This window comes from Fundulus heteroclitus, chromosome 22 (genome assembly GCF_011125445.2).
Source record: "Fundulus heteroclitus isolate FHET01 chromosome 22, MU-UCD_Fhet_4.1, whole genome shotgun sequence".
Classification (NCBI taxonomy): Eukaryota; Metazoa; Chordata; class Actinopteri; order Cyprinodontiformes; family Fundulidae; genus Fundulus; species Fundulus heteroclitus.
Window position 1 is genome coordinate 26,669,649 of NC_046382.1, and position 26,268 is coordinate 26,695,916.

Sequence of the window (26,268 nt, forward strand, 5' to 3'; positions counted from 1 at the left end):
ACTGTCTGCGTTTAGGTTCGCTGAGGGCAGAGAGAGCATCACGTAGGGTGCTGGTAAAAGACACGCCCATCTCAACAAGCTGCATTATTATCCAACAGTTAACATGTTTCTACATTTCTCTACTCAAAATGGGAAACTTGGTATCCCCCTGTTGACGGGCGTCCCCTCAACGCCCCTCAAGACAATCAAATTAATAATTATATCGAGTCTAAATATTGTACATCACAACACAGAAGTCATTTAATGTTATTATTCCTATAAAAAAACAGACCTATTATATCTCATTTTAGGAAACAATCAAGAGCTTGTTATTTTCTTTTACGGCCCTTTCTGCTCCTAAACTCTTACGCGTCGCTGGCGGCGGCGCTCCGCCCGCACACGCGCCGCTCGTGTGCTGAACACGCTCTGCTGCCGGCAAAGACAGGCCTCCCTGGAGAAGATGTCACAAAACGAGCTAAAGTATCCGCCTCCTTTTAAACGGCGCCGGAGCTGTGAGGACAGCAGCAGCCTCTCTGCTGCGAGCGGCGGCCCGCAAGCTCTCCTCCCAGCGGATCCGCCCGCGGGAAACAAGTCCAAGCCGCTGACAAGCAGCGACAATTCAGTCTCCTGGAAACGGGAACATTGCATAAGGCCAGCAAACCACCGCATCTAGAACTGCACTGCAAAAACGGATCTAAAAATGAGTAAAATGTTCTTAAAATTAGTGTTTTTGTCATAGATTTGAGCAGGTAAATAAGATTATCTGCCAATGGAATGAGTATTTTGAACCCTTGAATAGGTGATTAGATATACTGCACTTGACATAAGATGAGGGAGATGAATGTTCCTATTTAAGTGCAAAAATCTTATTCTATGGCAGAGCAGATCATCTTGTTTACCTGCTCAAATCAAGGAAAAATACACAAATTTTAAGAACATTTTACTTATTTTTAGCTCCGTTTTTGCAGTGTGTAAGGCTGCAGCCATGTTACACAATACTAGGAAAACTGCTGAGTTGCAAGTTTTCCTAACGGCGGACGGCGAGCCACAAAAGGGTCATTGCTAAAGCTGCTGGCTGTGGAGAGGGATGTTTCCAACCATATCAGTGGAAAGTCGAAGTAGAAGAAAAACACGTGGTAGGAAAATGTGTACACACACAGATCCTGACCATAGTATATACGTGCTAAATGACCTGAATCTCACATAGACTCTATAGATTATCGGCCAGAGGACGCTGAGAGACACCAGAACCACCAACAGGGAAGAGCTGAAGCAAGCTGGACTTCCATCACAGCCCGGCAGAACCACAGGCCCATCTCCCCAAAGCAACGACGCACTGCTGCAGCGATTCATGCATAAAAGAGGCCCAACCAGGCGCTGAGAACAGAAACTGTGCACTACAATCAAATATATCTTAGTAGGCTGAGGTTTCTGCACCGCAAAGGCTCTAAAGATTTAAATGTGTGTATATTTATTACTATAAAGACAAAAAAGTATCCGTTCCTTTTTAAATACTGTCTGACAATAACATTGTAATTCTCAGAGAAAATGAATGTTAGGATCGACACGATCATCAACACCAACAGAAACAAAAGCTTGAAGTTCTTTATTTCTTACACCAGTTTCACCTTTTCAATGAAGCTCCTGAAATAACCTGTTCACAGAAACTCTTATTTAACTGAGACGCATCAGCCATATCGGCCCTTTATGCAAGTACAGATGGAAGCTGTAACCTAATCAAATGTAGCATGAAGTGAAAACAGAAAGAAAAAGCAAAGCAGCATCTCTGCCTGATAAAAGGAAAGTGAAGCTACTCTGATGGTCCTGTGGAGAAAGCAGCTAGCTTCACCTAAGCTAGCTGCTTTCCTCCCATGCTTACCTCTCAGCAGCTGCTGCTTGTGGTTGAGGCAGTCTCTCTCAATGGTGGCTATTTCCAGCTTATGCTGCTGGATGATTTTCTTCAGGGCGCCGTCCAGCTCCTGCTGCTGCTTCTGCAGAAACTCCTGCTCCTGAGGAGCCACAGAGAAGAGGAGACGTCGTGAGCGGCGGCCCGGCGAGGTCGCACAGAGGGACAGGAAAGAGTCAGAAAAAAACAAGAGCAATGAAATGTCACGGTGCAAATGCAGCATAAAAAACTAAACTATACGATATCCACTTCAAACCGGTCCAACACAGAGCACTGCAGCGCCACACCATCAACGGGACCGAAGAGAGGAGACGACATTATGGATGACGAGGATCCACAACGAAGTGAAAAAAGCAGAACGGAGGGGAAACGCCTACAGCGACATCCAGCTGGTCCAGACCGCCGCAGTACGGCCCGCTCTCACCTCAGAACCACAACGGGCATGAAAACACAACGTGTTTGGGTCCACAGGACCGGCAGAAGACACGATCCCGTGTTTTATTTTAAAATTGTGAACTTCAAATATGTGGTTACAAATTGTACTCTTGTTCGGCTGTTTGAAAACAAAATAAATGAGATTTTTTTTGTTTTCTGACCAGTGAACGCACCTAAAAGTGCTACCAGGAAGCACAGATGGTCGTAGCGGTGGAAGTCGGTCCAAAGCGAGGAAGACTCAGTTATTTTCTGCATCAGTTTAGCGTTTGAAAATAAAAACAAAGAAGTCCAAAAGCGTCCAGAGTCTGTTTAAAGCACCGGGGAGGCATATGTGCCGTTCACCCAAATCAGGGTGTTTTCCTCTAAAAGATTCAGCTGGACACCAGCATCATGAGACATGGTGTGACATTTTCTCATGTGCGAACACAAAGAACTGGAAATGCAAGTGAGAAATGATTTGTCTTCTAAAGACTCAAATTCTCAGGGTTATAACCTGGAGGAGTCCCAGATGCTCACAGATCCAGATTAACAGCTCCATGACATTCTTTTTTAAAGAAATGGAGTTTTATTACACCGCAGAGAATCTACAATCACTCAGATAATTGGGGGGGAGGAGAAATTTAAAGCTGTAAAAATCTAAATCGACAGATCAGACGTCAAACAAACAAAACATTAAAATAAGTGGGTGATTGGAAATAAGCCACGCCCGCCATCTGATTGGTGCATCTCTGCTTTTGGATTCTTCCACTTAGCTTCACCACAACACTATTTGCTCTCAGATCAACTCTCCATAAAACCCCTTGCTATATAAGTTTCTGCTGTTTTACAACAACCCAATCAAGCTGCTTTAAAGATCCACCATTATCATGTGAATAATTTTTTTTTTAATTGGCTCCTACAAAAAAAAAAAAAAAAGAGAGACCAAAGCCTAGACTAGCAGCACGTCAGGCCAAACACAATCCGCTTTTACGCACACAATATAAATACCATGTACATTACACAAACCAGATGTAGACCATCTGTGGAGCGGTGAAGGAAAAAATACTGAGCAGGAGAGGAGGAAAAGGACCACTGCACAAATGCGCCGATGAGACGACACTCAAATACAAAAACATCCAAATACTGCAAGCCCAACGCTGGCCATGCTTACATGTGTAGTTGTCAAAGTCCAAGTGACCCGTCACAAACGATCCCGTCACTGAACTTCACACACATCTAAGTATGGGCCAGAGACCGAGAGAAAGCGAGGTGGGTGGAGGGGGTGGGGGTGGGGGGGGCACTTACATCCTGCATCTGAGCGTTGAAGAGCGCGCATGAGGATAACTGAAAAGACTGTATCATAACCTGGGCCACTGCCTGCGGAGGAGAGCACACAGCGCACTCGCCTTGATTCACAGGGACAGAGGGCACACACACACACACACACACACACACACACACACACACACACACCGCTTCTTCCGCTTCTAATGTGTGGTGGGGTACTGCTCGGGTTAAATGTCAGCAGGAAGCCAATTAATTAGCTATTAAAGCACTTCTCATGATGGCATGCGTTAAGGCGGCTAATATTTATAGCGCTTTATTTGAATCCGGCATGCAAAGGAGCAGCTTGGTTCTAACGCTACGGGCTAATGGAGCATCATGACCAAAGGTTTTCATAGGATTGGAGAAAAAGTCTGCTTTGGAAGGCTTTTCAGCACAGATGTGTCCTCCTAAAAACATCACTTCAAGTCCTCTAGTGAGGTTAGCGGACTGCAGCCGTCCCTCAAGTGAGCCCTACGTTCTTCCTCTCATCAGTGTACCCTCATATAAAATGGCAGCAGCTTGCCAAAAGTGCAACAATACTGCAGTAAGTTTATCTGGTTTATTCTTGACAGTTTTATACAGGACTTTAGTGAAAAAAAACACAGTAATACTATGATTATTATCCCAACTTTGAATGGCAATCTAAAATCCCAAGTTACCATAGTACAAAACTAACAGAAACTTCAAACACATTTAAAGAAAGCTGCAAATGACAGATTGTCTCTTTTGCCTACATTTTCAATCAGTCAACTACACTTAAATAGAAAGATCAATCATTTTCCCTTTGATTTACAACTATAACAGCAGGAAATCCGCATCACTTCTATAACTTTATTAACTCGATTAACGTACAGTGCATTGCTACGCAACCTGTGGTGTTATGAAAACACAATTCAACATAGAGCTTAATGAAAGACTGCAGCTCTATTACACTATTTGAATAGCAAATGAAGAAGTGTACAACTTTTAAAGTCAATCTGGAGAACTAAATACAGAATATAATTAGAAAACAAGAAGCTGAATCCAATATGGTCACAATTTGCATCCTTATCCACCTCCTGGTGAGTTACACTGCATGGATTAATTCTGCCTCACAGAAAAAGGGAATAGGCGTGTGGGCCACATTTGTTGGCACCCCTGATAAAAGATGTGAAAAACCTCAAAAAGCTCGCTTTAGTTGAGGATATTTATATATAGGGGGGGAACGCAATATTTGTTTTAATTAAGCTTAACAACAACTGTTGCTACTCATGCTGTCAACTCTTCAGCTAAAAGGACAGCAGTTCATCTGTCTCTCTGTCCTGGATCGTTGTCCTGCTGGACGAGCCGGTAGTTCTGGTTGGGTTTATCGTACAGGTGGTCCATGACGCTCATCGGACGTCTTCATGGAGCTTTGTCACAGACCAGCCACCGTACTTACCAGTGGGATCTCTTCTCCCTCGTATTTAGTTTCATGCCAGACCCACTGACTGTTTGCTTTTGTTTAGTGAACTCCTTACATTTTGGCTGTTCTCTCATCTGTGCCCAACTACTACTCAGCATGTCGATCGCAACTAATGGTCGTTTTGGGGACTTGCCAAAAAAAAAACAGATGCAACCTTTTTGCATCCTGTTAGATTAAAGGTTGGACTTTCTGAATGTTTCAGCGTGGGATTACACCACTTTTTTTACACATCTGCACCAGGGGTGCCAATAAATGTGGCCAACACTTTGCTAAGGATGGGGATAAAACTCTTAAAAAAAAAAGGTAGGAAAACAGAAATTACACATGATACAGATACTCGAGAACATCAAGGCAGAAAGAGAAAACAGAGACAGAGAAAGTCGTGTCTCAGACAGCAATGGTTTACCTCTGCGGTCTGGAGGAGCGACAGGTCCTCTTTAACCCGTTTCATGAGCTCTTTTCTCATGTGTTTGGGCGACTGTCCGACTTCCTGAATGGCCTACAGCGTGCGAGTGTAGAAACTAGTTGATGCTGTGTTGGTCTCAGAAATCTGACAGAGCTGGCCAACAACGGAGGGGAAGACATGCACGGCCCTCTTTGAGAGAAGAATTACAGCATCCAGCCACCGAAAGATTCAACGCCATCATGCTCATTTCCCCCCCACCTCGCCTCACCGTTTTACATTTTCCTTAAAACCGTTTCTTCAGATTTAAGACTGACCTGCGCAACATTCATGTCACGACAAGGGTTTGCCTGATGCATGCCAGAAGATGTTAGTCCCAGAAAAAGCTTCATTGTCTTTTCATTTGATCAACTCCACCACAGCCAAGAGTAATTATCCTCACTGATGAGATTAAAAGACAAAGAGTTACTGACATGGAAAAAATGCGGAGCTTCAAAGCTTTAAAGTTGTTCGTTTGAGATATCCAAAAACAGACAAAGCTCATTTTATGTAAAAAAAGTCAATCTGAATAGTGTACACACACCTATTAAAATGATGAAACCTCTTCCATTTTTAACGGATATTGTAGCACATTGTTTATATTGTACAAGTACACAACAAAACTGATCTGTTTCAGGGAAAAGATAATAAATAAGTAAATAAATAAGCTGCCGTAACCTGGTTGTATCAAGCTGCACCCCCTAAAACTGATACTTTGCTGATGCATCTTTTGATTCAATCTCAACATTCAGTCTTCATTCATATATTCACTGTACGAAGGTCTCAGTCAGGAGAAGGCTACATAAAATTCCTGCATGTAAGCGGTCCTGACTCTAATCTCCCAAACCCTAGCAGAGGGATTGTGTTACGGTCTGATCAAGCCAAACTTTTGGGTTATAACTTCAACAAAGAAGTTTGGCATTAAACCGACACAGAGCACTAGCTGATCACCAGCGTACCATCAGCGAAACAGCGGTGGCTAGGCCTGTCGCCATAACCAATAAATCAATTAATCGCGCGATAAATTTTAATCCCATGATTAATTAAAATAAGCGTGATAATTTGTGTTTGCTTTTTTCCCCTTATGTTTCCGTCGTCTCTCTCTGAGACGGGATAACAAAAAGGTTTCAGTACGGTGTTCACCCCTCCCTTCTCGTTTCCTCAGTGTTTTTCTGTGGGTTTCCCACAGAAAAAAGGAGTTATCCTAGCAGTAGTTGTCTGGTGGGTTATGGGAGGTGAACAGGGAACGGGGAACTGGAAGAGTGGGGAGCGTTTAAAGGAGGGATGCAGCAGCCCGTAACCGGGTACCGTAGTGTGCGTCAAGCTAATACCAGCTAGCGTGTTAGCTTAGCTGACAGGGACGTTTTCTTCCAGGAGGGAACATTACTGACCGTTTTATGTTGCTCTCAAACATCGAGGCTTTTAAAACAAACAAACGACGCTCAGCCTGGTGGGGGTGTGTGTGTGAGTGTTGGCAGTAAAGCTTATAATACGGTGGGGGAAAACACAGTTTGTGTCAGGTAGGCACATGCTCAAAGTTTAGCTAGTTTGAAAAGAAAATGGAATTGGTGTCAAAGCCGTACACGACCGCTGCGATGAGGGAGTTTTTTGGATATAAACCGAATGTCATATCAGTTGAAAAAGGTATTAATCTCACAATAATATGATTTATAGCAATAATTTTTAGAGAGATTTATGGTCCAGCTAAATTTGTTATGGTGACAGGCCTAGCGGTGGCAACATCATGCTACGGGGTTACCGTTCTACAGATGAAACTAGCTTTTTAGGGTCAAGGTGGATGAAATTATGAACTAAATATCCATCAGGTTTGGCTCATAGAGGTTAAAAGGGATTGGATTTTTCTACATCAGATTTTAGATTGTTTTAGCCATCTGTTGAGTTGATCATTTACATCATTTAGTTGTGTCCAACCCCAGAAGTTGTGTTTGTGCTACACTTGATTGTGATCGATGGAAAGTGCTCTATAAATAAAGTTTGAATGATTTATTGATTAAACCCAAACTATAAAATGCCTTTTCCTCCCAGAAAATAGTAGGGAAAAACTTTTCCCACTGTTTTTAAAAACACTAAAATCTACAGGTGTGTGTACACTTTTAATCTGCTGTATTCAACTAATCCCTTCCATCATATCGCCAAGCTGTCTAAAAGCCACCGAAGCTTAGCCAAATATTCATAAACATTTATGTTGTGACTAAGAATCTATTACTATCAGATATATTTGATATTATTCCATATCAGTAACTCTGATGAAAGGCTAGGATTACTTTACCCCAAAGATGCCCAACACCATTAAAAGATATAACATTAACCATCCCATAACCAATGCAAACTCACACACTCACAGAACAAACATGGTTAGTTCAATAAACAGATTACATATCTAAACAAGAAATACATTTGAAAAACAAAAGTACGGACATATTCAATATGCAGTTGCTCACATTTGTATGTTGAAATAAAAAAAAAAAAAAAAAAGGGAAGCGGCGCAATAACCAGCGAGTAATCACAAAGCGCAACATCAGCCACCCAACGATACAGGATGAAAACAAAGCTGCAAATCTTCAGCAACAAACGGAGCACACCTAAAAGCATCCAGCCTGCTGAGGAGGTAAGGAAGGGCAGAAAACACAGCGCATGACAGCAAGACTTTATTAAAAGGCTTTCAAAGACAAAACACCCCAAAATAACCACGTCTCAGGAGGCAACCAGAGAGTAGAGCAGCAGAAGATTTGGGCAGATAAAGATTGGCACGACAGATCGGATTAAGGAGCGTTTAGGGGAAAGGGTAGAGCTGGTGTGTCGCCATCGTCTGCGCGCACGCCAAAAGGCCGAGCAGCTGGACACGGCACTCCCACAGGATCGGCACCACAAGCCCAGTCACAGTCCAGTCGTTCAGCAACAACCACCAAGCAGCGCCGCACCACATGCAGAAGCTAGGAGTTAGCCGACACCCCCCCGACACAAACGGCCATGCAGCTCCGTACCTCCTTCTTCCTGTTCTTCAGCATGTTCTGGAACTTGGACAGCTCTTTGTCCTGATCCGCTTTGATGCGTTTGGCTTCGTCCCGCAGCCGGCTGGTGTGATCCTGCTCCAGTCGCTCGATCGTCTGCTTCTGCTTCTTCTCCAGGTTCTCCACTTCTTGGTCGTACTGCCGTTTCTTCGCCTGCCGCGGCAGATCATTTAGAGAAAGTAGGAATTTTAGGAATTGGGTTTTCACATTTACCCCCCCCCCCCCCCCCCCCCCCGCTTTAATCGTTTTAAAGAGAAGTTATGAAAAACAAGAACATTTTTATAATAATGATATCTTCAGAGTTTTCTGCTTCTAGATGCTACAGATCATCACTGGGGCCACAAAATTCGCATCAAGCCTTTGATTAAATATAGTTGCTATTTTTTTTAGAAGATGGCCCAAAAAAAAAAAAAAAAAAAAAAAAAAAAAGAGAAGGAAAGAAAGTGAAGAAAGGAAAATAGACACATCACACCACTTGCGGTGGAAGCAAAGTGACTCACAGTAGTTTCCTGTTCGAAGCGCCGGTAGATCTGCTCTCGCTGCTGCTGCAGCTTGTTGCTCAGCTGCTGCTGGGCCCTTTGCTCCTCTTTCTGAAGGAGGCGAAGCTCTCGCAGTTCCTGTCGCCTGAACACGTCACATTAGCACAGCGGATGATTTTAACGGCTCTGACTTCTCTAGAGTCGACGTTTTTTAAACCAGTGCTCTAATATTCATGGTTATTTTAGACAGAACAAGTAGGGGGTTTGAAATAGTAATCCTTCCTCTTCATTTTTTGCATACAGCGTTTTATTTCATGTCAAAAACAAACTGCAATGGATTTAAGCTTTTATGACAGATCAACGCGAACTAGTGAACAAAAGTAAAGAGGAAGGAGGATTTCCAAAACGGTTAAATAAAACCCGGGCACGAGGGATAGACTTAAAAATGTTGCCAAATGACTTCGAGCTCAGGCTGGATGGAGGACATCTGTAAACACCAATCTTCAGATTCTCAGTTGGATTCAGGTCTGGCCTGCTCTAACACATGAAAATGATCTAAGGTTAAATTACTCCATCGCGGCACTGGCTGCGTTTTCATGCTTGCTGTCCGACTGAAAGCTGAACCTCCAGCCTCTAACAGCTTTCCCACCGTGATTGCCTCGCTCACCTCCATCCATCCTCCTATCACCAGCTCATCTGATCACGTGTTTAGGATGACACGCAGTGTTGCTCTCCCCTTCATACAACGAGGGAGGAGCATCACTTCTTTATCTATGCTGTCTCTCCTAAACTACGAAAGTGACTTTCCTGGAGTCGCCTCCGTTTAAAGATCACATTTATGGAGTTTGCAACCGTAGTCTGGTTATCGACACTCCCACCTGAGCTGTGGATCTCTGCAGCTCCTCCACAATTGTGCGTACTCTGTCAACAATCAGACGGTTGAACGCTGACATCTTTAAACGGTGAAATCTTGTTCTCCAACTTAACCCTGCATAAAACGCCACCCTCATCTCTGACCTGACCTGCTGTGTTCCTGGGTTTTCTTGATGCTGTCAGTTCACGCATGATCTCTAACAAGCCTCTGAGGCCTTCACACAGCAGCTGGGATTCACACGGAGATTAAATCACATACAGACGGGCTATTTACCAGTCAGGCGACTTCTGAGGATCGGTTGCAAAGGGTTTTATTTTGGGGTATCAGAGTAAAGGGGGCTGAAGACCTCATTTATTTAAACTGCTGAGACCCAGATTTCATTTCCCGGCCGGCATGAATCGCGGCAGATCGGCAGCTGACGCGTGGAAAGCGTTGTGGGAGTTGTGAAATGAATGACGGCTATTTAAGGCAGGCAGGGCCGTTAAACGGGTCGTGTCCCTAATTTAGACTGAACAGAGCATGAAGCAGATTGGACACAGACGTACCTCAGGAACCGCATCTCCTCACTTTTGGTGTCGTTATCCGTCACTATCTTCGACGTCGTCACGCTGACCTCCACGCCGTCCACCAGGAACTTCCGGGTCTTCTTCAGAGTCTTCTTGTAACGCTGCGACTCCTGCCAAAAAGAACGGTGACGGTTTTAACAGCAGCAGCGCTAACCGCTTAGCGACAGAGCCTGAGGAGGAGAGAGGATTACCTGCATAGATATAGAGCCTCCATCTTTGCTTCTGGACAGGAAGCTGGAGATGGACAGATTGAGGTCGAGGCTGCTGCTGTCGGCAGCAGAGCTGCTTCCAGAGTCGGAGTCCTTCTCCAGGTCGGCCTTCATCACAGCGGGGCTTCCATGCTCCATCGTGCTTTCTGAATCGGTCTCACTCTCCTGGACAGAGATGCCATCCTGGGAGCTGATCTTGTCTCCATGAGCTACTTTTTCTCCATCTTCCTTAGCAGAGCCATCCTGACAGCTAATCCTTGGGTCAGAAACTCCTGACATGACTTTGACGTCATCGCTGACTTGATGAGGCTCCCTCTGTGCTTGCTCTTGTAATTCATCCTCTGCTCTGCTCTGATTTTCTTGTTTGGGCTGCTCTGCCTCCTCTGACTGATTTTCTGGGGGTTTGTCTCCTACTGCAGCTTTAGCAGAAGACTCCTCCACACCAGACTTGCCGTCTATGTCTCCATTTATGTTTGCGTCTACTAAATCTGATGGGAAATTATCTGCGTCGACCTTTTCAACAGCCTCGTTGTTGTTGTTTTTGATTCCATCCTCTGTCACTTTCTGTTCAGTGATCTCCTCATTTAAGTCTTTGCTTTCTTCTTCTTCGCCCTCTGGTACTTCTGATTTAGTTTCTCTTTGTGCTGCTGTACCTTCAGTGGTTTCTTGAGATTCGACTGAATCTTCAGCACCGTCTACATCTGCTTTTTGTTTATCTTGATCCATCTTCTTTTCGTCTTTTATTTCTGGGGTGGTTTCCTCCTCTATTCCTATTTTCTCCGTCTCCTTCGGTATCTCCGTTGCCTCCACCTCTGAGGCAGACCTTGGGGAATCTACAGGTTCCTCTGGCCTTGACACTGAAGTCTCACCAGAAATCTCCTCGGTTTGATTTCCATCTACTTTAGTCTGGGCAGAATCTTGTGAAGTCAAGTCCTTGCTTGCCTCCATTAGTCCAGGGGCCAGATCCTCATTACTGGCAGAAACGTCGTTGAGCTTCTCCTCCTCCATCTTGTCAACTTCACTCGTTCCGAGTCCTTCATCAGAGAGCTTATCACTGGTGCGGTCCTCAGCAGGCTCAGCCTCCGTCTTTTCCGTAACAGATTCCAGGGTGGAGGGAGTAGGTGGGACTTTGTCCTCCTCTGAGCTGGCCATGCTGACATCTGATGGAGCTCTTTTGTGCCCAGGGATTGCCTGATGGAAAAACAAACAGCAAACCTCTTTAAAATGGTTGTAAAAACAAACAAAACAAAACATCACAGCAGTACATTTTATGTCTATAATAAAAAAAATATATATTTTTTAAATAAAATGATGATTTTCCATGATTTTTCGGTGTGAAAAAGTGGTTCTTAAAACAAATTTTAATCATTTTCCACAAATCTATTCTGAGACTAATAGATACATCTTATATTTCTTTCATTTAAGATTTATATCCTTTAATCAGGTCAGATTCAGACACAACAGTATAAAAAAAGTTCATAATAATCCAAAAATAAATAAATAAAATAGTGTGTCAAATCTGGATTCCAATTTTTTAAGTGTAGGAAAGAGCTTTTCTTTGTTTTTTGGACAAATAAAGATGTGTTTACACCAGGAAAGTCTTTTGATCCGGACCAATAGCAGACTTCATTTTTATTTTATTTGGTGAGATTTGCGTTCACATTGTACTTTATGCAAGAGAATTATAACTCCTAACAAAGCCACACGTTAGATGTGGCTTTGATGTTTGTGCACAAACCAGAAAATGGAGGAAAAAAAAACTATTAGAGAAATCCTGTGTGCAGCACCTTTGTTTTAGATATTAGTGCCGTTATTACAGCTGATGCATCACAGAGTGGCAGGAGCAGCTCATTCAACGCCGGTTTCCAGACGTTTCATTTTTAAATTGGGAACATGGTCAGAGAACGCGTCCTGCGAGCTGAAGGAGTCCCACAGCCCGCCGACAGCAGCAGCATGCGGCGCCAGGTATGATTTCAGCACTACGTTCACCGTTACAGTGGCCTGTCTCAAAAAGCAGTCACCATGGCAGCACGTGGTGACAATAAAGATTCCTGTTAAGTCCAAAGAGACGCATGTTTTCGGTTGCTGGTCCGGATCGAGGCCGTCTCGTATTCGCACCAGAAGTGAACCAAGTGAACCATGGGTGGAGCTGAAGCAGCCCGTGGTTCTGCAGCGAGCATCCGCTCATTTTCCTTGCAAAGTGTGAATACTACAATGCTCCTTCCGCTAAAAAAAAAAATAACATAAAATAATAAAATGACCCACAGCAGCAGCATCTGGTTCCTCCTCCTCCTCGTCTTCTTTGCTGTCTTCAATCTCTTCCGTGACTTCAGCTTTGGCTTCGGCTATTAGCTCTCTGAGAGGCCTGCTGTCAGTCACGCTGGTCACGAAAGGATGCTGCACGCCCAAAAGAGAAAGACGACACAAAAGAGAAACCATTTTCTGCACGGTGCAAACATCAGATCAGCTGACAAGGTGCCTGCGTGGAAAGCAGCGTGGAACGTTAAGCTAACCTGCAGAAGCTGTGTTGAACTCCACCTATTGTCCACGTTTTTGTCCAATGCTCTCCGCAGGAAGTCATTAAACTCCGACGACCTGTTAAGAAACACGTGAAAGGATTAGATACCTCGCTATTAAAAAAAAAAAAAAAAAAAAAAAAACAAGACGAAATACTCTGTCCCTTCCAGCTTTTTGTAACACATTTTACACGTAAAAGGAAAAAAAAAGAAACAGGATATCCTCCATCTTGGTCAAAATGAAAGCGTCTCACCAACGGGAGGGTTGCATCAGGGTGGGCGGCTCCGACTTGGCGATTTTCAGCAACACCCTCATGGGATTCATTTCGTGGTTGGGTGGCTCGATCTGCGCCAGCTCTATGAGGGTCACCCCGAGGGACCAGATGTCGGCCTTGTAGTCGTACGGCCGGTCTTTGGACGTCTCGCACATCACAACCTCCGGGGCCATCCTGCAGAACTCAGCCGATTAGTAGGTTTTAGCGCTGCGATAAAACCATTTCAGGCCCCCCTTTTCATTTCAATACGCATTCAATACGGAATTACAAAGACAAGAAGCCTAAACAACAAATAAAGCCTTTTTTTTTCGTTTTTCCTGTTACTTCACGTGTGATGCCACAGCAGGAGGTGAGACAATAGTGAGAAAGGGAGAAGTGCCGTCCTATATTTAGGCCGACTGACTCACCAATATGGAGTGCCGATGAAAGAATCTCTTCTCTGTAACGTGTTGGTATTTTTAGCCGACACGCCAAAGTCAGCTGAAAGTAGAAATGAACAGCAGCTGTTTTATTTTGTTTTACTTTGACTCCATCGACCTGAAGCGTACGGCGAAATCGCTGCACATTTTAACAACAGCAGCCTCCTTTGTGCGGAGCCGGCATGTAAAACACAGCAGCTCCCCGCCGCCATCAGTCGCGTTACCTTGGCAGCTAATCTTTTTTTCCTCACGCTGCTGCTTAGAGGAAGAGCGCTCCATCATCAGGTCCCCGTTGACCAGCTTGATAATTATTGTTTGCCAGGCTGGCATCGTGACCCTCTGCCTACAGAACATGAATCATCAGGCAGGAAGCAGCGCCGCGCGCTACACGAAGACTTTCCTCGTGGAACATGATGTAACCGACTTCATGCCTCGTCAACTGCGGCAGATCAGGGACGTATAAACAATACGTGAGAGGTGCGTGTTTGTTTTTGTGTTAGCGTAGCGTGAAGGAGTCCTGTTTGTGCGGATTGCTGCGTAGGTTTTGTACACTTTGTCACATCGCAACCGTCCACTTCAAAAAGGATTTTATTGGGAGATTTTCTGATACAGCAACAAAATCTAGTGCCCGTTTGTGAAGCTGAAGGAAAAAGGGATTAATAGTGTTCAAGAGATTTAAAAATAGAAGTTTAAAAAGTGTGCTGCGTGTTTAGATTAATGCACACATTTAAGACGGACACCTCTTAGCTCATTCTCCTTCAAAGCAGCTCAACGCTCAGTCTGCCAGAGCGAAGAAAACCTGTCCACAGTCATTTTGAGGGTTTTTCAGACCGTCGTTGGGATTCAGGTCTAGACTTTTGACCGGGCCATCTTAACACGTGATGATCTAAACCATTTATTTGTAGACATGGCTGAATGTTTACAGTCACTGCTCCAGTCTCAAGCCTTTCGCAGCCTCTAACAGGTCTTCATCGATTCGGCCCCAGAGATCTTCCCTTTACCCCCGACTGTCTTCCGTGTCCCTGCTAAAGAAAACAAAAACATCCCTACAGCATAATTATCTTTGACTTTTTATGGAGAGTCGGGGCTCACTGCAGCTCCTCCAGAGCTCCTGGTTGTTTTTCTCCTTTTGCTTTCTGATGATAAATTAAATAATGCTCCTCAGGATGGCAATAGCTTAGAATATTGCTTTATGAGCTTAATGATGCCGTTTGCTCACTACTGCCCTCTAACGAGCCTCCGAGGCCGTCGCAGCACGTCTGTAATTATACTGACATTAAATATAACCGCTTACTCATTAGGTGAATTTTACAAGCAATTGCTTTCGCTTTACTTTATTTAGGTACATCAAAGGGGGGTGAATAGACTTTTCGTATCTTTAATTATAGAACTTTAACAACAACAAGTACTCCTGTGCTTCTACTTCACAACTGCACTTCCTTCTGTCAGCCTGATGCATTGAAGTTTGTATGTGTGACATAGGAATATGTGAAATGGTTCAAGTTGAGTCGACTCTCTGCGTTAGCTCAGCATTGCACTCGTGCTTCTTACCGAGTTTTACTTCTCCGTCCAGGGAGAGGAGAATGTTGCCAGCTTTCAAGTCTCTGTGGATGATTTTCTTCTCGTGGAGGTACGTCAGGGCCTCCAGCGTCTGCTTGCACACCACTCGGATCTGGGGCTCAGTCAGGGGTCTCTCCAGTTCTGACGATCGACAACACGCACGCTCAGTAAGACGACTCTGGGCCATCTGCACAGACTCACATCAAACGTCATTCCTCGATGGTCTCCGATGGCCGACCTTATGTCACCCTGACCCTACCACTGGATGCATCCTGGTCACGCTACACAGTATATATGAATACGCACCTAACAGCTGAGTAGGGTGATTTTCAGCTCTTCAAAGTTGGTTGTAAAAACAAGCAGGTCGTCTCAAAACATGACAGAAGATATGTGGCACAGAGCTGGAACAGCTATGAAATCTGAGCTACAGTAATTACATACAGAGGAAGAAAAATGTCCCACTGTGCAATAAAGATTTAGCAGTTCTCACTTCAGGATGGCTAAAAAAAAACACAACAACATTAAGCAAAGTTGTGGACTTGTTCCTATTTTGCTCAGTAGACGAGGGACTTACCCAGCATGATGGCATCGACGGCACCACCGGCACAGAACTCAATCAGAATCTGGAAAAAAAACAAAAAAACGCTGTAACATAACACAAGGCGTTCAACTCCAAGGAGCTTTATTGATCAGCTTGTGACGACAGTCTGAGGTACTAATCAATCAGATCACCGTCAGCTCCAGACGCAGTTTCTAGTTTCTCACCCAGGTACCATGTGCTGTTTTAAACTTTGGTTCTTCAACACATTCAGTCTCTTATTGGAGACGAAAATAGTTACAACTGTTACAAACATCTAAAATGACGTTAAGAAACTTAAATCTACCTATTCAGACCAAATTTTTTTGTTGATGCTCTTTGTCTACCCTCAGGTGACATGATGTTTAAAAAGAAAAAAGGGAGAAGTTGTTGTATTAATGGATTATGGATGACATGGACCTCCAGGATCGACCATCAGCAAATACTTTCTTAGACCCGACAGATGAAAAAGTCCAGGGTTTTAGCAAAGATCCAAGACTGTAGCAGATCTTTACTAACAGTGCAGAAATGCACCCAAAACTAGCCAAGCCTCCACAGCAGATCATGGATTACTGGCAAAAATGTTCTGCTTTTAGCCATAAATTGCACAAAAACTGTGTAAAACGTTTAAACCATTACAACTTTATGGATCTAAAATTAGATCCTACTTTAAATGACCACGGCAGTCTCGTTATTATTCAGTTCATAAGAAATCACCGTTTACAAAGCAGGTTTGTTCTCCGGTGCGACTGAACAGGTTGTATCAGCTACGGTTAGGATGGAGCGCAGCAATACCTGGACTCTGTTCAAAGTCTCTTTTCACTTTCTGTTGCAGCATTAACCAGGACATAAGGACACAAAAAGACAGAAAAGGCTCTGAATGTTCGGAGGGTTGCAGCTGGAAGTACGGCGCGCTAGTTTGAAATTAAAGTAACGGTGGCTGCGGTCCGTGGACATGCCAGAAAGAGGAAGCTGTCAACGCCGGCCACCGGATTCCTGAGAAGCCCGGTGGTCACAGACCTTTGACTGACTGGAAGAGACTTGATGCCAGCGGCTAACGAAAGCTTCAGTTTCCACTGGGAGGCCGACGCTAAACGCTGAATGGCTCCTTGCCTGAACACCAACACTGACCCAAAAGACCAGGAAAAGTCCCCTCTAGGCTGCTCACACATAAAGGTTTGGGGATTTGGTTCTTCACAGGGGACAGCAGACAAAACGGGAACTTTCTGGACATCGTGGATCAGCCGTATATCTGGAGGAGGAAGGATGCCGCGCACGGCAAAAAGAAAATCCTGCGACTGATTTTGGGAGAAAATGTCCCGCCGTCTTCAGTGGAGCTTCACCAGGACGAATCATATTGACAGGAGCCGTGACAGCACAGAGCGCCCCACAATAACGATCAACGATATGTTCAAATCGTGTGAGAAGAAATGAAAATGATGAAATGAGTAATGGTTTTTTTTGTCATTTTATAACAGACTTTTTAAGAATGAAACAAATCACTTTTTAAACCAAAAAAAAATACAATGTTTAGATAAACTGTTCGTAGTATCAGTCGTCCTGAGCCATTTAGATTCCTCTTGTTTATCTGTTTATTTCAAATAGCTGCTAGTTTGTATAAAAAGTAAATCTGCTGAGTAATAATAATAATAATAATAATAATAATAATAATAATAATAATAATAATAAGTATAACTGCAGGTTCTTATTGCACCATTTAAGTGTATAAAAAGAAGATAACAGGCAGCTTTCCAGTTTCAGTCATAGAGGCTAATTTAATTAACCTGGCTCCAGCTTCACCTTCTTTAAGCTCATGTTAGCTGCATGGGAGCATTTTGCACCAGATGGTTAAATAAAAATAAAAAAATATATATAAACAAGAATTGCGCACCCTACTCTATTGCTCCAGCAACGGCAAAAAGTGGTTAGACCTGTTCTGCGCCAGTGCTAATAGCAGCCCATCATGTCAGGCCAACCTAGCGACCATTTAGTTACTTCATGCGATAAAACCTGCCAACTTAAATCCCACATTAACTTAACGGCCCAGATAAAAGCAGAGGCAGTTAGCCATTAATCAGGCTGCTTAAGAGATGGCCTCCAGAGACATGACCTGCGTGCATCTCTGAATTATTCACAGGCACTTTCTTCAGCCACCCAAACCATTCCATTATTTGCCTATAGCTGTGGCCGGTCCACAAGGGGCAGTCACATGACACCACCTGCCAGGAGGTAATTGCTCTGGGACCTCTTAGTGCTCACAGAGCGAGAGCTACGAGCCACAAACTCAAACCGGACACGCGGACAAACAGCCGGATCAAGACGTAGACGTCAAAGTAACGTCAGAAAATGTCACTGTTTTGCCTCGAATGTGAACATTTCCCAACTTTTATGTCGAGTAAAACTAAAAATCGGAATTTGGTGAAGTTACATCTGCAGACATAAGAGGCTCGGTTAGTTCGTGCCAGAAGGAGGACGGCGTCTGCGTTCAAGCAACTCACCCAGAGTTTGCCTTCAAAGTAGAAAGCGTCCAGCAGTTTGACAATGTGATGGTGATCGCAGGAGGCCAGGATCTCGATCTCCACCATGTAGTCCTCCAACTCGTCCTCCGTCTTTGTGTCAATCACCTTAGCAGCCGCCAGGGTCCCGTTCTGCTTGTTCTGAGCCTGCAAGCGACAGACACAGAACGGTTACAATGTGGCCGAGACACAAATGTCACATTCAACAGGGGCACGTGTGCATCGCAAGCAACGACGGAAAAGCTTTTCCATTTCAATCATTCGCTTCATATTTATATAGATTTATCACACGGGGCGATTTTCCAGCTCTTTATTCCAGCTAAGCTCGATGACTGCGGCCTGAATGAGATCCACCTGTAGCTTTGCTGACGTGTTAAAGAAGCCCAGTTCTGTTATTTATTCTTTTTATTATCTTTTATTCTATTTTTAGTGTGTGTTTGTTTATGATTATATGTCTATTTTACATTGTTCTTTTTAATTAGAAGAGATTTTAACCTCAATGGAACCTCCTGGTTAAATAAAGGTAAATAAAGAAATACCTAAGCCCGGGTAGAAAGCCTATGTTTCACTGGGGCTGTTATCCTTGTTGCCATGCGCTCTTTTTTTTATCTTACCACACCTTTTCCTTCCACTTAGTTTTCCTCATTAATATTCTGTGTCGCAACCAAAATGACATTCCTCTTCCAAAAATCCCTTTTAAAGGGTCTTATGTTCAATGTAACCCTAACCCAGCTCCAAGCTTTAATAATAATAATAATAATAATAATTTGTTGATAAAACAAATGACCAAAAGATACTTAAAACAGATATATGAATCAGTATGAGTGTCAGTGAACTGGAACACTTTATTGTTTAATGTATTTATGAAAGGAGACCATTTTATGGTGGAAGATCAGAAATCTCTCATAACACAAAACATCATTCTGGAGTTGAATAAATCCCAAACACCACAGGACTATCTGTCCTGTACCACTTATAAACACTGATACAAAAACCCAATATAAGTATATTTATAAATAGAGAAGCCCATTTACAGTGCATCTCATTATCTTTTGTAGCGATCATACACAACTCCAACTGAATTCAGGAAGTCTGCCGACTCCCTCCAGTTGTTTTCATACACCGTTGCCCTTTATTGCCTTTTATTTATTTCACGTTACACCTCCAGTCAGGCCACATATCATCAAACTGAGATATAAGGACCTAAACCTTCATTTCTAAGTAGGATAGTGAGAAGATGCTGATAGCTAAAATGACCAGGCATCCATTAACAAGTGAAAAGCGATTTTAAGGCCCGCCTTGGATTTAATGTTTATGGATGCAGACACGGTGTCGGTGGAAAAAGGCAAAAAAAAAAAAAAAAAAAAAAGAGGGAGTGTTAACATTTACTGCTGTGTCAGACTCTATATTTACACTTTCTGACATGACATGCTCCCCAGCTCTTTCCCTTCGTACCAGCTGACGCCTGTGAGACGGAGCCTTGCTGATACGTGTGCAGGAACACAAAGAAGCGTCTCCCCGTCGGTCGGCCCCAACGCGCCGTTAGAACCCGAAAAACCTGAGCTGATAGTCGACCAGGTGACCGAATCAAGCATGTCAAATCAGTCCCTGTGTACACAAGCTTTTCTGGGTCGTTTGCTCTTAAGAGGACACGCCTCTTGGCTTTGTAAGGTACATGAACTTCATGCAAGGCTGAGTTAAGGACTCTTTTCTTTTCCTCTGTGACTCATTCAAACAGCTGATTCACACCAGTCCCACCACGCCTAAAGAAGGCACCCAAAGGCCCGACATGTAACTCCAACGAGAACAGCGATGTGATCTAATAAAGCTAGTTTATTCACAGGGAACACCGAGTCAGGATAGAGTCTGCGTTTTTACCCCCCGCAGCTAAAACTACAGAGCCCTGCAAATTTCTCTCACAGTTAGCCGACCAGCTAACGAGAGCGGGAAACAAATAAAGGCAAATGAAGCTTTAAATAGAACATTAACTGGATTATTGTGAACAACCGTTTCAGGAAGGAAGGACCTACATAGGTGGCACGCAGACGAGGAGTTGTTTCACACAGTCAGTGAAAAATAAAGGAGTGCAGACACTGGACTTCATAAAAAGGTGGCCCTCATCGTTAACACTTATTTACCGGCTCCTCTGGGAGTCATTTCAAAGGGGGGGGGGGGGGGGGTGGCGTGTTTTCTTCCAAAGACGTGGGACAGAAAATACTCTCGGACCAAAACAACCTGCGAAGTTAAGTAACCGAGCAGAGGTGGCATGTGGCCTTTAGTAACATGCTAGCAGTGAAGGCTGAAGACCAGCCTAGCATTTAAAGCTAATGGATGGAACCAGATGCTCTTGCTGTGATGAAGCGGAGAAGTGTGGGAAGAACTTTTATTAAAAATCCCACTGACTTTAAAAGGGAACGCATTATGCTTTTCAGTTCTTCATTTTCACATTTACATCAATTGAACTCATGTTCAATTTATTGAACACTAATATACCAACAGAAAATAAAGTGCATTTGGTTCAATGCATTTAACGCATCACAGAAACCAAAAATGTGCCTAAACGTCTGATTTTAGGGACGAAGGCGCTTCTAAGACCCTGGTGGCCATTCAGCAAATGCACTTCCTCGCTGTGAACAGTAATGGCGCAATGTAATAACTCCCCCCTAGGGGTTGGCTTTCAATCAATATTGAAAGCCAGAATATTAATATTAAATAGTTTTTAAAAAAATTGATATTAATCTTTGCATCGATTTTTGTACACAGCCCTAGTATAGAGTATCTAGCCTTTGAGTTGCAGCATAGCTCGGCCCAGGAGGAAAATCAAGCACAAAATTGGTATCGGTTTAGAGTAAGGAAGTATACCAGTACTAGTATAGACAGGTATACCACTAGTCTATATAAAGTGGAACTGCAATACTTTGGTCTAAATTCCTCATTATTAGGTGCGTCTGAGAGAAACCCGTTTTGGCGCCGTCTCTTTAAATCTAAAGGAGGCTCTTCACACCCCACCCCCCTCCAGGGTTGCGCTCCACCCCGTTCAGCCATTTCTGTAGCATGCTGGGGGACGGTGTTATGAATTGTGTGGGTTAATACACACAACAACCGAACATTTTCACTGATCCACTTGTAGCTTCGGCATCCTTCAACTTGGGACTACAAAAACTGTGGCAAAAAATAAATAAATAAAATGGCGAATTCGCAAAATTGCTAAGTCAGATCTTCCATGACCTTGTTTAGCAGCTCCGCAGCAAATATTGTGACCTAATTGCTAAAAAATAAATAAATAAAGAACAGAAAAACTCAATGGTTTGAAAAATATGACTCACACAGAATATAAAGATATTCACACAGCCACTACACAGACTACATTTAAATTTTCTGTATTCCTAGAGACTCCAGGTTGACAACAAAATGTATTTAAGGGCTAAAAAAGTGCATTTTGCATAATATGCCTTCTTTAACATGTGATTTACACAAACATTTTAATCCAAAGCATTTAGAATAATATCCTTTTGTTTAAAACAGAAAATGAAACTATTATATCAACTGCTACTAGAAAGAAATGTGTCACGCTAATAAGTCAAAATCCTCAGGTCAAGCTTTTCCTGGCCAACACTGATCTCCATCATTTGTTTAGCATTTATAGGAGTATGAACCTAACAAGAAATAAAGGAATTAAAAGAACACCTCTATTTACTTACCAAGAGTTTAGTACCATGATCTATATAGTTTTTTGGTCTTTATAAAGGCATTAAATGCATTCCGTTGACTGATGTGTTTATAGTTCAAACTATAGTGAGAATTGCTAGTTTTGATGCAATTAACCCATCAATCTGATCACTGATCAGAGCGGATCAAGAAAAATAACAAAATAAAATAAAAATCAACTGATTCGCCAACTGATTACTGTGGCCAAAACAACGTTCTCCAAGAAATGTATTGATATTCATTCTGGCTTTGAGACATAGACTGCAGTAAAAATGTAAAAACCTGCTTAATTTAGCTCTAGGTCTATAGCGCTCATTGGGCAGAATATCATACCCGTTGTGTGGCCTATTTGTTCGTAACAATCTTCAGAAGCCAACAGTGTCTGGGGAAATAGTCAGGCTATCTGCTCCGGCAGCCAGCAGAGCTGAATGACGTCGGGATGACGCTACTGCAGAAAACCTGCGAGGGGGATATCGAGCACGGTAAACCAACATCTCCCTGGCACCTTTCTTCCTCCACCTCAGCAGGCGCTCCCTACCACTTCTCCTCAGCTGTAGCATCTCACCAAGGATACTCATCAGGCATGGACGGCAGTCTGAGTTCAACAATCTGGCTAAATTTATAAAAAACTTGAAGAGTTTCACCCTTGAAATGCAACATCCCACCAAATGTGTCCAAGTAGTCATTTACAACGCTGACGTGGCACACACACACACAGTTTTTGTGCTTATTATCATAATTTAACAAGCTGTGCCGCTGTTAGACTTGTCTCCAATCAGACATACCAACGGTGTTTTGTTTTTTGAAAGTTACCCTATAAAAAAAAAAAAAAGGGTCAACTTTAGTTCCCACTCCATGGCTCGGGTTTTGTTTTTTGTGACTAGAAATATTTCCAAACACATTGGCTTGTCTGTGCTGTAAGCGAGTGTGCAGCAACAAGTGGGGAAGGGGCGTCTCGGCATCACTGTGCCCTACACAGCTGGAGTAAAAATAAATAAATAAAAAGGGTCACTGGAAGTTTTTCTGGTGTCTCCATGACTTTAAATCCTAGAAGTTATAGGCCAAACAATAAGCAGGCAGCAAGCTACCAGCGTTTCCCCTCCCATTATGGGCTGCTTGTTTTGGGGTGAGTCGTCTCCGGTCCTGAGAGCGATATATCGGTGGTGATGGTGGCGAATGACCTCAGACCACCGATGACACATCACGACCAGAAATCCTCCAGAATTGGGCTGAAGATGACTGATGACTGCACAGCCTCAACCCTCATGGTGAGGATGGGCAGTGATTGAAGCAGACAGCCATCTGACAAGGCGTGGGGATTGTTCTCCAACGCTCTGCATTTAGATCATGACTTCAGAGTTGCTTCGTTTGTTTTGGTGAAATAAACACAGATGGGGAACCAACACCGACTGGAACCTGCAGCAGCTTACGGCCCAAACAAAACGTGCCCGCGATGAAAGGCCGACGCACAAGGGTGGGACTTTTTCCTTCACAAGCCAAACAAACACCTGCTCCGTTTGTTTGGCTCTCTCTGATGTCCAGTGAGTGCGCTTAACGACGGCATTCCTCAGGCAGCGTTTATTCAATGGATAGGAGCCACGCCTTCCACACTCTTCCTCAGGCACATGTCAAAGTCATGTTTAAAATGCTTAATTTTTATTATTAATTTTTTTTTTTTTTTAAAGACAAAAAGTGGGGAAAAATAACTTCATACGTAACAGGAAGCCAAGTAACGGCTAAGGACTGCGGCTAACTTTTGCAGGACTGGTTTTAGCCGCTGGCCTTAGCTTAATGAGACTATTACGGCCCAGATCAGAGGCTGGGGCGACGTCGCCGCTCCGTCAGCCAACAGCTCGGTGACTGCCATCCAACAAGCAGCGACGGCCTTTATAAACGGGGCTAAAACTAGAAAGCGGATGTAACGTGACGCCCTTAACTTACCTTGTACACTTTGCCAAAAGCGCCATCTCCGAGCTCGCCGACGATTTCCCAAATCTCCTCCGGATTCACGTCCCTGTGTACGTGCTCGTACTGCTTCTTCTTCTTATCCGGCCCCAGCTTGAATATCTTCCGAAAATTGAAGAAGGACATCTTGTGTTGTTGTTTTCAGACGTTGAACTAAAGTGCTGTGTGTGGCTGCGGTCTCTCTCTCTCTCCCCCTCTCTCTCTCTTTCTCTCTCTCTCCCTCCGCCAGCGAAACGTAGCGGTCCCTCCCGACGCGGAACTCAAACGGCTATCGGAGCAGGAGCACGCGGGCGTGAGACGAGCAGTAACGGGCCGGTGCCGCGGCCATCCGGCGGGGATAACGTCGACCAGAACTTCCCCCTTTTAGACGGCAGTTGCTCGCAATCACATCATAGACAGAAAGCCCCGTCACACACAGGGCGCTAGCGGAGGAGGCGAGGGATACGGATGGAGCGCCTCGCTGTTCTCGAACGGAAGCGTTTCCGTTTCGCGCGAACTGAAATCAACATAAACCCAAAAAAAAAAAAAAAACGGTTATATCGTCACAGCCGAGACGCCATTTTTTTTTCTTTTACTGTTTAACGCCACCGAGGTAAAATGGACACAACGCGGAATCTCATACTTCGGTCGGCTGACCACGCTGAAGTTAGCGGACAAGCGTCAAGCTATCGCGTCCACCTGTTAGAACTTCCGCTGTAATTTCAAACTAAAAGCTGACGTAACAGAAAGGGAAAATACAATTTTATATTTTATGCAGTAAATAAAAGTTATGAGGTGAATAGTTTTTAAGTAATTTTATGAATACTTCTTTGGGCAGTTTTGTTCTTTGTTTCGATATCAAGGAATCGTAAGCTTTTAATTTGACAGATAATTAGCCTTGTTTCCGCTGCAGATTGCACTGTCCCAGTTAGCTTAACGGATTTGTTAGCGGCGTCTGTTTCCTGGATCATCTGTGCAGGAAGGCGCTCTGCTCAACCCAACCACGCATGCTAGTTCTGATAATGTCGTCATGAACCGAGGGAAATGGTATCCTAACAAATACTCGTGTTCTTTTTTTTTTTTTTTCTTTTTTTTAAACAATGTTGTTTTATAATTAGTTATCAGTTTAACTCATTTACAGATGTTAGCCAATAAAAGTTTGAACTGGGGCACTCAGTGGCTTGAACAGGTCTACGTCAGTTTTCGCATTTTATTGTATTTTATTTTATTTGTGTTATTGGATACAACTTATGCGTATTTTTTGCCTGTTTGTGCATTTTGGGATTACATTTACTTTCTTCCTTTTTTCCTTTAAAGTCTATGTTCTGTCCTCTATTAAACAGACCAATCAGTTTTCCTTCTGCATTTTTATGCCATACCCAGAATACATTTTTTGAATACACAGTTTGATTTATATTTTTATTCTCCTTCCCTTGCGGTGAAATCACTTCAAGAGTCTATCCTTCTCTCCATGCTGCTGCAGCCAAAAACGAAAAGATGAACAGAATTAGTGTTTCTGTCAAAAATACATTTTTCTCTAAAGCAGGGGTTCATAAAGTGGGGGTCGGGATCTCCCCGTGTGTGGTGAGATGATTTGATGCTGATGTGCTAAAAAGATTCAGTATTTCCTGCACTTGCTTGTAAGAGTTTGTAGAGGCGGCCTCTAGTTTTTCCTGTCTCATACACTAAGGCCCGCCTCACATGGTTCGTACATTTGGCAGCGAAGGAAGAAAACAATTATCAGAGACAAAACACTTGAAATATACAGATATTTATTACAATTGAAATTCCAAGGGGAGACACACACTTACAATCGTTATGTTGAAGCTCATGTAGACTAACGCGAGGTCCACCCTTCCATGCCGGTTGTAAGCGAGTGTCTGCCGGACCCCGTACAGGGGCGCGCTTCTAATAGCCGGGGTCCTCACTGTGTACGTGACTGAATGACGTCGGTGGGGGCTGCGTACACACTCATTTTATCTGTGCTGTGTTCTCATAAGCAAAACAGATCCACATTCCAAAATCAAACAGGGGTTAACCGAGATAACCATTAAGAACAATACATAAAACCCCATGTGACTC

At 43.5% G+C, this 26,268-nt stretch overlaps 1 protein-coding gene across 3 annotated transcripts; it reads right to left on the reverse strand.

Moving 5' to 3' along the window:
• Positions 1 to 1,858: 1,858 nt before the first annotated feature.
• Positions 1,859 to 24,897, reverse strand: LOC118557124 (STE20-like serine/threonine-protein kinase; the record flags this gene model as incomplete). 3 transcript variants are annotated; one of them, XM_036126363.1, is given in 14 exon segments in its annotated part: positions 1,859 to 1,988; positions 3,605 to 3,676; positions 8,517 to 8,696; positions 9,044 to 9,167; positions 10,442 to 10,572; positions 10,654 to 11,862; positions 12,937 to 13,068; positions 13,185 to 13,266; positions 13,442 to 13,636; positions 13,870 to 13,942; positions 15,433 to 15,582; positions 16,016 to 16,064; positions 18,517 to 18,681; positions 24,184 to 24,897. In XM_036126363.1, coding segments are annotated over 14 exon segments (2,842 nt in total), but the record flags the coding sequence as incomplete, so codon positions are not given.
• Between the last annotated feature and the right edge of the window lie 1,371 nt (positions 24,898 to 26,268).